Source organism: Terrapene carolina, unplaced genomic scaffold (assembly GCF_002925995.2).
Source record: "Terrapene carolina triunguis isolate 2854851 unplaced genomic scaffold, T_m_triunguis-2.0 Scaffold23, whole genome shotgun sequence".
NCBI classification, from domain to species: Eukaryota; Metazoa; Chordata; order Testudines; family Emydidae; genus Terrapene; species Terrapene triunguis.
Window position 1 is genome coordinate 12,082,084 of NW_020664374.1, and position 11,912 is coordinate 12,093,995.

The window sequence follows — 11,912 nt, forward strand, 5'->3', positions numbered from 1 at the left end:
GCAGCGAGTTGCCATGCTGGATTGCAGGCCTGTTGCACTAATGTCACACCAATATCAGTGACCAGCAAAGCTGCAAACAGGAAAGGATCAGGCCTGTTAATTTAAATGTAGAGAGATCAGACACCATCTGAAATGGGTATAAAAAGCTGAGAATTATACTTTTTGATGATGATGCTAAATGGCAACAAGGCTGGTTTGTTCGCGGGGAGGCACATGGATGTGTGGTCCTGTCGCTACGCTTTTTATTACTAGGGCAGAGTTAATTAAAAATTAAAGCTGGTCCACATTTTTCAACTGAAATATTTTCCTCTCAGAAAATGGTTTATGTGAAATCCAAATTTTCCACAGGAAAAAATGTGTGGTTTCCGGGGCGCTCTAATTAAAATCTCTTCTAATAGGCCTGGGGCAGTCAAGAATTAAAAATCAAAGAACATTTCTTCATAGATAAGCTTTCTTAAAACATCCAGGACTAGTGGGCTATACATGACTGCTTCCCACCATTTCTGCGGAGAGTGGGCTGCAGTGGGGAGTAACAGCAACTGTTTGGAAACCATATGACTGATTCTGATCTCATATTACACCAGTTTTGCAATAAACGGTCTCGCTTGTTAATTTTCATGGTACATGGTGATTCTATACGATTTAATATGTGTCTTTTATAAATCAAAATCCTGATTTAAATTTTCTAGCTCAAAAGGATTCTATTCTATTCATGCCCTGCACCATGCTATAGGAGAGCCTTCCAGGGGGCATGAAGTGCTAAAACAAGCATCATGCGTGTCTTTTCTCCTTATTTATCTCTTCGGACAGGGGAAAAATTGCATGTTTTCTGAAAATTTTTATTAATTTTATTTTATTTTTCCATATTTTTATGTATATACGCTGTGCCATGTCTGCCTATTAGTGAAGGCAAGGCTGAAGAATTGCACCTTGCACTTGGAAGGGAAGATGGTGAGGTTTGTGGTGGTGATTCACGTTCTGGAGCTACAGACAGATTGTTTTTTGTTGTCATTGTTTTTTTAAGTAACCTGGGCCCATGAGCACTTTGAGGGTAAGACTAGAGATCGTGAACATAAATCAGTGTTCAATGGGAATTTAGTGTAGTGAGCAGAGGACTGATTGCATGAGTTCATGGTGGCCCATGGTACTGAAGGGATGTGTTGCTGTGTTCTATACTGAGGACTTATGATTGTATACCAGGAATATTGCATTGCTGAAATCCATTTGGAAGTAACAAAAGTACATATTATTTAGGCCAGGTCTTCAGCCAGCAGGATTGGATGGAGTCTTCTTGCCGGCTGTAGAAGATAATTGTGAACACTACTTATGTGACAGCTTAATGTCAGGAATCCAAGAACACTCCTAATATTATCTCATAGAACTGGAAGGGACCCCGAAAGGTCATTGAGTCCAGCCCCCTGCCTTCACTAGCAGGACCAAGTACTGATTTTGCCCCAGATCCCTAAGCGGCCCCCTCAAGGATTGAACTCTCAACCCTGGGTTTAACAGGCCAATGCTCAAACCACTGAGCTATCCCTCCCCTAAACTACAGACTGGCTTAACCAATTGTAGGTGTGTTTTGTCAACCACAGGAGACTTCACTGTGGCTGCAAACTCCTCTGCCAACCAACATAACCTCAGTCTTCCTCAGATTTAACTTCAACCAGATGTTCTTTGTCCATGAACTGATCTCAGCCAAGTACTGAGCTAACTTAATGACAGTATGAAGGATAGATAGAGTTGTATGTCATCTGCATACTGTTGGCATTTGAGCATGTGATGTCTTACTAATTCTGCTAGGCTGCATGTGAATAAGGCTGGCGAGAGAACTGAGCCTCCAAGTGAGGATTCTGGTGGCAGAGGAGGGCCTACAAGTAAACAGAGCCATCCACAATCAATTGTCCTGGTTGATGGGAGCCATTAAGATTCCAAACCACCATTAATGGCCCACACTTTGCATAACTACAATAGGACCTTAGAGTTATATTTTATATTTCTAGTTTCATACAAGAGTGATACATTTATACAAATAGGATGACCACACTCAGTAGATTATAAGATTTGTAATGATACCTTACAAGAGACCTTTTGCATGAAGCATATTCCAGTTACATTATATTCACACTCATTAGCATATTTTAATAAAATCATATAGAGTGCAATGTCACAGACGCATTTCTCCAGTGTAGCTAGACGCTGAAGAAATAGTGCTTCTCTTCTGGTAGCAAAAGATGAAGGAGAGGCAAATGGAGGTCTGTCTAGCTAAGGAGACAAATGCACACTTTTAATAAAAAATGATGTAATCACATTGATTTTGCATTACCTGTGACTAGACATGACTAGCTAATAAGTTTTTAAACCATTCTTGTGGACCAGGGCAAACAATGTTGAATGCCATATTAGTTCAAACAAGATAACTAACATGTTGGCTAACTCCATGCACTTTTCCACTACAGAGAAATCCTCAGTATGGGAACTTAGGTTAGACAAGCTGGGATTTGAAGCTCATGTGGGTAACTTGGATCCGAGAGGCCATTTCCATATCTGCAGGGACTAATTCACCTTTAAATCTGACAGGAGTCGTCTTCTGTGGATTACTCTGGTTCAGTGGAGTCAGCAAATATAGTCACCCTTCCTTTGGTGCTGCTTTGCTCCTTGGACTAAGTTTTGCACACTCACTGACTGAAATATATCTGTGCAATTACTATATTTTATCACGTCTCTAACTTCCCAACCCATTCATACCCTATGTATAAATTTCACCCTATTTATGGTACTACTGAATTTAGACCAATGTTAATGTATCATTTGCAAAAGCATTGTCTCTAGAGACACAAATTTTACTTCCAGGAGTAAAATAATGGCTTGGGCTTATCAGTGTTGTCCAGTGTCATTGTCATTTTGGAGGGAGTAGAACTTTTGGAAAAATAGTTACCAAAATGTCATTGTCTGTTGCTTCCTGTGTAGATAAAGGAGTGAAAATAACTAGCTGATTTATTCATGGTTCTTTATGTGAGGAACATTTCTTGACCTGGGTCAGACTAAATGAACCACCTTCAGCTAGATGATGTGAACCCATAGCTTACTATATCAAAGACCTGTGCAGGTACATTCACTTTTGAAAGTCAGATGTATAAATCAAGACAAGAAAAGACAAGATTAGCATCATTCCTGTAAATTGCAGGGGTATGTGTAATATATGGGGTGAGAAGGTTGAAAGTCACATGACACCGTAATATTAGGTGTGAACTGGAGCTGTTCTGATTCCAGTGATATTACAACAAAATGATCTTTAAGAGAAAAATAATGCAGCAGGAATGTGTTGGAAATCATTACTGTCTGCACATTACAAGTCACAGAGCAGGTTTCTGCACTTTGATTGATGGAAATGAGCTCCAAGAATATATATATTTTCACTGACTGTCTCCAATTCCCTGTGCCTCTCAGGAACAGAAGCAACCTGAATCAATCAAAAAGGAAAATGGTTAGAATTAGCTATGATTTCTTTTTTTTTAAAAAAAGGTGTGTTTATATTAGGGAGAAGGGAGGTGTCTATCATCATTCTTGAGATTTAACTTCATCTGTTGTTAGCACCATACATTGCAGAGTACAAATGAACAGCCAGTGAAGAGAAAAGTGCAAAGAAAACCAGCCATTTCCACTTTAACAATAACTGTAAAGCAAATGGCTAGGGCTATACGTTAAGTGACAGGCTTGTAATAATAGTCATAAAAGCCAGGAGTAAACTTCACTTCACAGCTTGATCAAGGTGCCAGTGAGAGGTTTTGATTTGGAACATGGGCAAATATGCACAGTTGAGAAAACTGAGGTGATCAAATTCATTTAGCTCAGCACTTTCCCCCTCACTATTGCTCCTTTTCCTTAAAGGCAACCACGCCTCCTTCCAACATGAAGCCTAGGTAAACAAGTTTTATCTGAGGAAGTATCCAGAGGTTCAGGAGACAGAATCTGCCCCCCAAGCTGTCGGCAAGGCATGTGGTGGTTCAGCAATCCTGAAATAATGGCTGTGTCTCTTACACACACCCTGAATGGGATCAGTGTACAGACCGAGTAAACATGCCCACAAACTGCCCCTCTATGGTGGTGTAGAAGTCACATCGTCCAAATCCAGGTGCACATGTACAGCAGAAGTTCCACATTTCCATCGTCTTGGGAGGTCTTCCATACCTCGACACCCTGGGTGAATTTCATACAACAACTGCATTGTGTTACCTGCTAAAACCAATAGTGTAAAACATTTGAATTTAAGGAAAATGATGACAATTAACATCCCAACACAAGAAATAGCATGTTGGTAAAGATATGCTAAGCAAAATAAAAGGGACAGGAACTGTCTTTATATTTGATTTGGGGTAGGATTCTTTGAATTACTGTGGTGACCCTGTGAAATGCGAGTGATTTGCTCTGTAATCCCATGTTCTGATACCTTGGCATATTAAAAGCAAATGTAACCATTCATTTCCAAAGTCTGCCATGTGCCTGATTTCTTTGTCCTCCAGAGAACGCAAGACAGCGTCAGGATGGGGTGGTGAGCAATTCTATCATGTATTTCACTGAAGATCCACCAGAGCTCCCAGCCAACAGCCCTCACCCATTGAAGCTACGGCGCATTCTCAATTTGAGCCCTTTCACAGTAACTGACCACACGCCAATGGAGACTGTGGTAGACATCTTTCGGAAACTTGGACTCAGACAATGTCTTGTCACACGCAGTGGGTAGGTATATATAGATGAACCAATAAGATTAAGTACTTAAAGGGAAGGAAAGTGCCACACCAGTTTTGCTGTAGCTGTAATAAATATAGCACTTTTGCTATCCAAAGGAATTTCTAAACAGTAACTAACTCTCAACAGCCTATGAAGTCAGCTGGGTAAGTATTATTATTTTCTCTAAAACTAAGGTAGACAGGTCAAGTGGCTGCCCAAGGCAACAGAAAAAAATCAGTGGCAGAGCTAGAATTAGAAGCAAAGATATATTGGTTGCCATTGAGCTCACACTCAGACCATGTTCCCTTCTCTGTAGTGTATTGTAATTTAGGTGCCATATCTAAGATAAGGGACAATAAAATACAGATACGATCTGGCTGATGTCCCAATATATTTTGTTTTTAAGCAAGTGCAAATGCAGAGTTGGCAAAATATCACTGTTTGCAAAGGGTTTGCTTGTCCCTAGGCTTCCAGCCAGGCTGAAGTGCTCATGAAAAGCATGATGTGGATGACAACTGAGGAAAATAAATCTGCTCAGTTTTGTCTGACAGCAAGGGAAAGTGAGTTAAAACTCCACGAGAGACAGATGACAAAGAAAGATCAGGAACAGAAACTGAATCAACAGTTTTGTCTGCACTGGGGAAATTTTCCTAACAGCTCAAACTGGTTTTAAAACCTTTTGGAGAGACAGTCTAGCTTGGGCTTTAGTGACTGGAATAAACAGAAAAATATAGTGGCCCAATTCCTGATAAATTTGGATGCCTAAAGTTTTGGCACCTAAATAAAACCTGCTTGCTTTTTACAGGTGCTGAGTATCCACTGTCATTTTCTGTTCTGGGTGCTCAACAACTGTGAAAATAAGGCCTCTGATTTGGAATATGGGTTTAGGTGCCTACTATTAGGCACTCGGGCTTGGAACCTTTTGGTTTTGGTTTCTACCTCTAGCGGTTCTTGAAGCATCAGCCACAAATATTACTTTACAACTGAATTGAAAGGCAAATGGTGCTAAGAATGATGGGGTTCCAAAGTCCAGTATCTAACTATTTTCAAGAGTTGGAAAGGAATGCTTTGTGGCATGGGGAGGTATTCTGGCACCCGAGGAGTCGTGAGATATTGGATATTAAAAATGTCTCACAACCAGCACTTGCGTTGCTGGTTATAGCTTAATAAGGGGCAGATTCCAAAACTCTCACTCCTGTTGGATGGTCACTTCTTGTTTAGTTCCATTAAAGTCAATGGGAGTAAGGCACTATGCCGTGAAAATAAGGGCATCAGAATTTTTAAAAAGAACACACAAGCTGAAATTCACCCTTGTGCAGAATGCCAGGACAAGTCATAGGCCCCACTTAGCCCCTGATTAGATGGTTTAAGTGGTTTTGTGTTGCCTAGATCTTGTGCTGGTGGCCCTCTGCTTGAGAGTGAATTTTATTCTGATAGAATTTAATTATTTTCTCAAACAAAATGGTGTTGCATTAATTACAGTTCTCACTTGAACACAGAGTGGAATAGCTTCTCCACAAAAGGAGGTAAAGAGAATCAGAGCACTTCATTTTTATAATGGACATGGTTTTTATTGTCTTGGTGGTTATCATTAGGTGGGAATAGTTTTTTGTTTTGCTTTGTTTTTAATCATTATTTTGGAAACTAATGAGATCCACAGCTGCACATGGGAGCTCTCATAAAAGGACCCTACAGCAGAACAGGAAAAATAGATGAAATATAAGATGATTCACCTTTCCTTTTTTCTTCTCTTCTAGAAGGCTGCTGGGCATCATAACTAAAAAGGATGTGTTAAGACATATGGCTCAAATGGCAAACCAGGACCCTGAATCTATCATGTTTAACTAGACTGGTAACAGAAGATGGGAAGAAATAACCTTGAAGGAATCTCTCCTAGGTTAACACAAAGGCTGCATACAGTATTTTGTTTTGTTTAAAGAGAAAAATACAGTGTATGAGGAGTGGCCCAAAACTAAGCTATAACAGAGAGGATTGGATGCAGGATGAGACTTATTTAATCAGGTAGTCAGGTTAGACGCTCTCTATAGCTGCAAACATCAAGCTATATTTCTTCAATGAGTTTCCTAGTAGCTCTGCTGGTATGTGTGATATGGTTTGAAGTGATATAGGTTTAAGTGATATGGTTTGAAGGCAAGGAGCCAGGAGTACTGGAGAACACACCAACGTTCACACTAACTTATTAGACAGGTGCGAAGACGAGCAGATATTTATAAATAAGTTAGTAACAGCTGTAAACCTTTGTGTTCTAATCTGAGAACGGAGCATGTACGATTCATGTTGATTTATTTGTTACTGATGTCATGGTTATTTATTTGCTACTGAATTATACTAAAATATTTTCATGGAAAAAAAATCATCCTATTTATGGAGAAGTTTGTCATCTTCATTTATTTTGGTAAAGGTTAATTGAGACTGGAGTGGAACTCAGGCTGTAGAATACACTTCTGTTCACTTTAAACATCCTGTCCTTTGTTTCCTGCTTTAAGCCATTCAGTTTTACTCAGTTTAGCAGTTTTGTCAATCAGCTCTCCTCTGTTATTTTTAAAATGCAGAGATTGATTTGTAAGGATTCATTATTTCTCTATGCAAAAATTGGCAAATTGGTACTGTAATATTTAGTATGATGTAGTTTGCTATGACTATGGAAAAAATGTAAAAAGCTCACGGGGGAGATTTTCAAAGGCACGAAGTCAATGGGAGTTAGGCACCTCCCTCCCTCCATGTAAATAGAAGAAACAGACAGATGAAGCTCTGCAGTGATTTCTGCCCTGTTCCAGTTTATTCCTTATTCCTCCACTGGCAATTGTTTGCACGTGCTAAGAAATCACTTAAATTAACATAGTGTAATACTGACAGACCCCAGTGGGCGGCAGGCAGGATTGAGCCTGGGACCTCTGGAGCTTAATGTATGAGTCAAAAGTCACCTGGCCCTTAGCTAAGGCTGTAGAGCAGACTCATGAATCTCTCTGTAAGTGGTCTTGGTGTCATTAGATGGGACAGAGCACCACACCTAGGAGGTGTGTGGGTTACATACTTTCCCTAGCTGAGGAAGCGCGTGCCGAGTGTCAGAGACTTCCCAGTTGAAATCCCGGACAAATCCCCACTTGTAAAACCAACAGACCCTGGTCTCCAGCAGGCAGGATCAAACCTGGGACCTCTGGAGGTAAATGCATGGGCCTCTAGTGCATGAGCTAAAAGCCACATGGCTATTAGCTAAGACTGGCAGACTCATTAATCTCTAAGTGGTCTCGGTGCCACTAACTGGGACAGAACACCACACCCGGGAGGTGTGTGGGTTACAATAGCATGGCTGAAACATTTATTTTCTAGCAGAGCTACACACTCTTTAAGTTGCTTATACCATGTACAGGATTAATGCTGCAACCCTCCATAGTACCAAGCTTGGACAAGGGTGCAAGAAAGCAATTGTTGTTGTTACCTTGTGTCACTTATGTCCCAAGAATGTGAAGTTTAAAAGGAAACAACTCCAAGTATGTTGGGGTAATGATGCTAACCTGGTCCTAAAGCCTTCCGATTCTGGTGCTCTGTGGGATGCAGAATGTAGGTATTTTGTGTTGTAGCAGACTGTGATAGTCTGAATGCAGAAGGCCAAATGCTGTCATCAGTTACACCCTCTATCTCTGGAAGAGAGGAGGCTATTTTTGGAGTCACATTGGAATTTCGGAGTCCATGGCTATAAAGTATGCCTTATGTAATGCCCATAGTACAAGCCCTTTATGGTATCATCAGTGTTTTATGTCCATACAGTATTCCCAAAATGCATAAGAACAGCCATACTGGGACAGACCAAAGGTCCATCTAACCCAGTATCCTGTCTTCTCACAGTGGCCAATGTCAGGTGCCCCTGAGGGAATGAACAGAACAGGTAATCATCAAGTGATCCATTCCCTGTCACCCATTCCCAGCGTCTGGTAAACAGAGGCTAGGGACACCATCCCTACCCATCCTGGCTAATATCCATTGATGAACCTAACCTCCATGAACTTATCTAGTTCTTTTTTTAACCCTGTTATAGTCTGGGACTTCCCAATATCCTCTGGCAAGGAGCTCCACAGACTGACTGTGCGTTGTGTGAAAAAATACTTCCTTTTGTTTGTTTTAAACCTGCTGTTTATTAATTTCATTTGGTGACCCCCTAGTTCTTGTGTTATGTGAAGGAGTAAATAACATTTCCTTATTTTCTTTCTCCACACCACTCATGATTTTATAGACCTCAATCATATCCCCCGTGAGTCGTCGCCTTTCCAAGCTGAAAAGTCCCAGTCTCGTTAATCTCTCCTCATACGGAAGCCGTTCCAGACCCCTAATCATTTTTGTTGCCCTTTTCTGAATATTTTCCAATTTCAATATATCTTTTTTGAGATGGGGTGACCACATCTGCATGCAGTATTCAAGATGTGGGCATACCCTGGATTTATATAGAGGCAATATGATATTTTCTGTCTTATTATCTATGCCATTCTTAATGATTCCCAACATTCTGTTTGTTTTTTTGACTGCCACTGCACATTGAGTGGATGTTTTCAGAGAACTATTCACAATGACTCAAAAATCTCTTTCTTGAATGGTAACAGCTAATTTAGACCCCCATCATTTTATATGTATAGTTGGGATTATGTTTTTCAATGTGCATTACTTTGCATTTATCAACATTGATCTCAGAAGTTACTGGACAAACCCTGAAGTATAGATCTCAGCCTTAATTATTTAATTAATTCTGCAGAACCTAAAAAGTTTCACAGAACTTGGTTAATTTAAGAGTGAGGACGTTACTGTAGTATATAACTCAATGTATGCAACTACAGTTCAATACTTGCTTTCAAGCTATTGGACTGAGGCTGATGTCAAACCAAATGGGTGAATAAAACCTTTGCTGATGAATGATGCAAGTTCAGTATTACACATTTGTTATGCAGGGACTGTGTTGAGTTAGACTCCGCTTCTGACATGTATTTGAAGTGTTCTGCACCAGGAGGCCTTCTGTTAAAGAACAGGACAAAGCTAACATGCACCAGTCCCTTATTTGAGTGTCACTGTAATAGTAACTGCTAATTTTTTTGTTTTGGTGAAGCAGAAAACAAGACCATTCAAGCATTGTAGAAGATCCCATTTAATTCTGTGCTGGAATGAATGCATACTAATGAGTATTGTTTTACTTTGTTTTTTAATTGTAAAAAGCAGTCTATATGTTGCACCTTATTAAAAAGTAATGCTGGAGTCTATTTTTAAATAAAACAAGCTTACAGTTCTAGCCACAAAGATGAACATATTGTTAAGTAAGCGAAAAAGCATTTATATCATGTGTACCAGTATGACTTTAGATTTCACCGCACATGACCAGTCAAGCTTGTTGGATGAGTTGGGATATCTCTGATTGAGTTTTGTGATTGCTAAAGTTACATATTGAGTTGGTCAACCCCATACAATGAACTTCAGACAAATAGTCTTATACTGTATTTGGAGAGCAACATTGCAGTACATTGTCTTAATAACATGAACTCTTAATTTATTTATTTTTTAAATTAAAGAAAGAAGATAATTTGTTCTCCTGCAAGTTTGTTCTGTTTGCTGTCTTCCTCAAGCTAGTTTAAGGCTGCTAATTCAAATTCCTGTGTGAGTTCAATTTTTGATTGTGATTCATGATTACTTTCTTGGATTGGAGCTAGCTCAGCGAATGAAAATGGTAGACTTAATCCTGCATATGTAACTCAGGCAAGAACTCCCATTAATTCTGTGCCTGAGAATTGCTTTCAGTGAGAAGAAAGAATGTGGGATTGGGCTCTTCCTGGTTAATGTCCCACACGGTGGTAGACATTTCACTATGTTTTTATGCTGATGTGACACTAAATCAAGGAGTTGACCACAAAAGGCTTTAAAGATACCATGGCACTTTTCCAGAAAGTAAGTGTGTTAACCCGGACATCTTGGCAATATTCCAGTTAAACTAATTGCTATGTGCCTGGCCTAAAAGTTTCCCTGCAGTCTCCATTGAATACAGTATTCTTCATTTCCTCCTCCTTTTTTGTGCCGCTGAGCTGTGTATTGTTAAACACCTTTGAGAGATGGTTGCATTTCAGAAGCAGACGACGAAGTCCCTGGATTCTTTGTAATTGGGCCATAGATTGCTGTAAACCCATATGGTGTTGCTGGCTCTTCCCCATGCTTACACTGGTGTCCATAAGCTGAGAAGAATCATCATCATCGCAGAAGCCTGCAGGAGACTATAAAAAATTGGAGCAGGACCCATGAACTGAAACTGGCTACCACAGAGCCTTGGAGCTACCTCCAGGTATGGTGGCAGTTTTAGTGCCAGGAGCTGTCAATCACCTCTTGTGAGAGCAGAGCCTTTCTTGAAAGGTAATACTCAAGGTATGTGTGAGAGATCTGGTACTCTCCTCTCACACCTGTGCTTCACCACCTCAGGGCCAGGTTCTCTCCTCCTTCCCTGAACCTTGCCTGCCCTGCTTCAAGGCCCAGACCAGCCAGCTGCTACATGGCCTGGTGACAGCCCCATTCCCTTTTGTTCCCCCTTTCAACCTCTTCTTTAATCTCCAGACACCACTTCTTCCCTCTCCTGCCCTGCTTTCTTGACTCAGCTCCAAACAGAGGGTGGGGGTGGTATCTTCCCAGGTCTGCTCTACCCATGCTGGGGCAGGTTCCATCCAAGCACAGTTTTAAAGCCAGGATATCCTGCCCAAGGAAAATCATTCTAGGGTAATTAGGAGCCTCTGGTGGGCTATAGGTTCTTGCATCATTTCCTGCTGCTGGTGCAGCAAGGGGAAGGGGACTTGGCTGAAGGAAAGGGGGTGTGCCTGAGCATTCTTACATTGCACTGATTGCTAGCTCTGCTTTTGGCCTCTTGGGACCATTAGCAGCCAGCATAAGTTAGGCAGCTCTCAGTGCAGGGGCAGTAGCCTGAGCTGCAGCTGTTGGTCATCTTTGCCTGCCTGCCTCCAATCTAACATGTACAATGTACAGTTTAGCCAAGGCAGAGGATCTGGACCAAAGCATATATAGCCAAGAACAAAGAAAATAGAGAATTCATGCTGTTACAATTCTTTCCCAGTCCAGCGGTGGTTAACTGGATGGAAAGAGACTGCCATATGTGAAGGCAGATCAGGGATAGCCAGTTTTTGGCATCT

The 11,912-nt window shown here is 40.8% G+C and overlaps 1 protein-coding gene across 2 annotated transcripts in view; it reads left to right on the forward strand.

The window, feature by feature from the left end:
• Positions 1-6,845, forward strand: part of LOC113406143 (H(+)/Cl(-) exchange transporter 4) — a 33,855-nt gene extending 27,010 nt beyond the window's left edge. For both annotated transcript variants that reach the window (XM_026649070.1, XM_026649076.1), the window contains 2 exons: positions 4,521-4,737; positions 6,486-6,845. In XM_026649070.1, coding sequence (XP_026504855.1) covers positions 4,521-4,737; positions 6,486-6,576 — 308 coding nt within the window. In that variant the 3' untranslated portion in view covers positions 6,577-6,845. The remainder of the gene's footprint in view (positions 1-4,520; positions 4,738-6,485) is intronic.
• Positions 6,846-11,912: the final 5,067 nt, after the last annotated feature.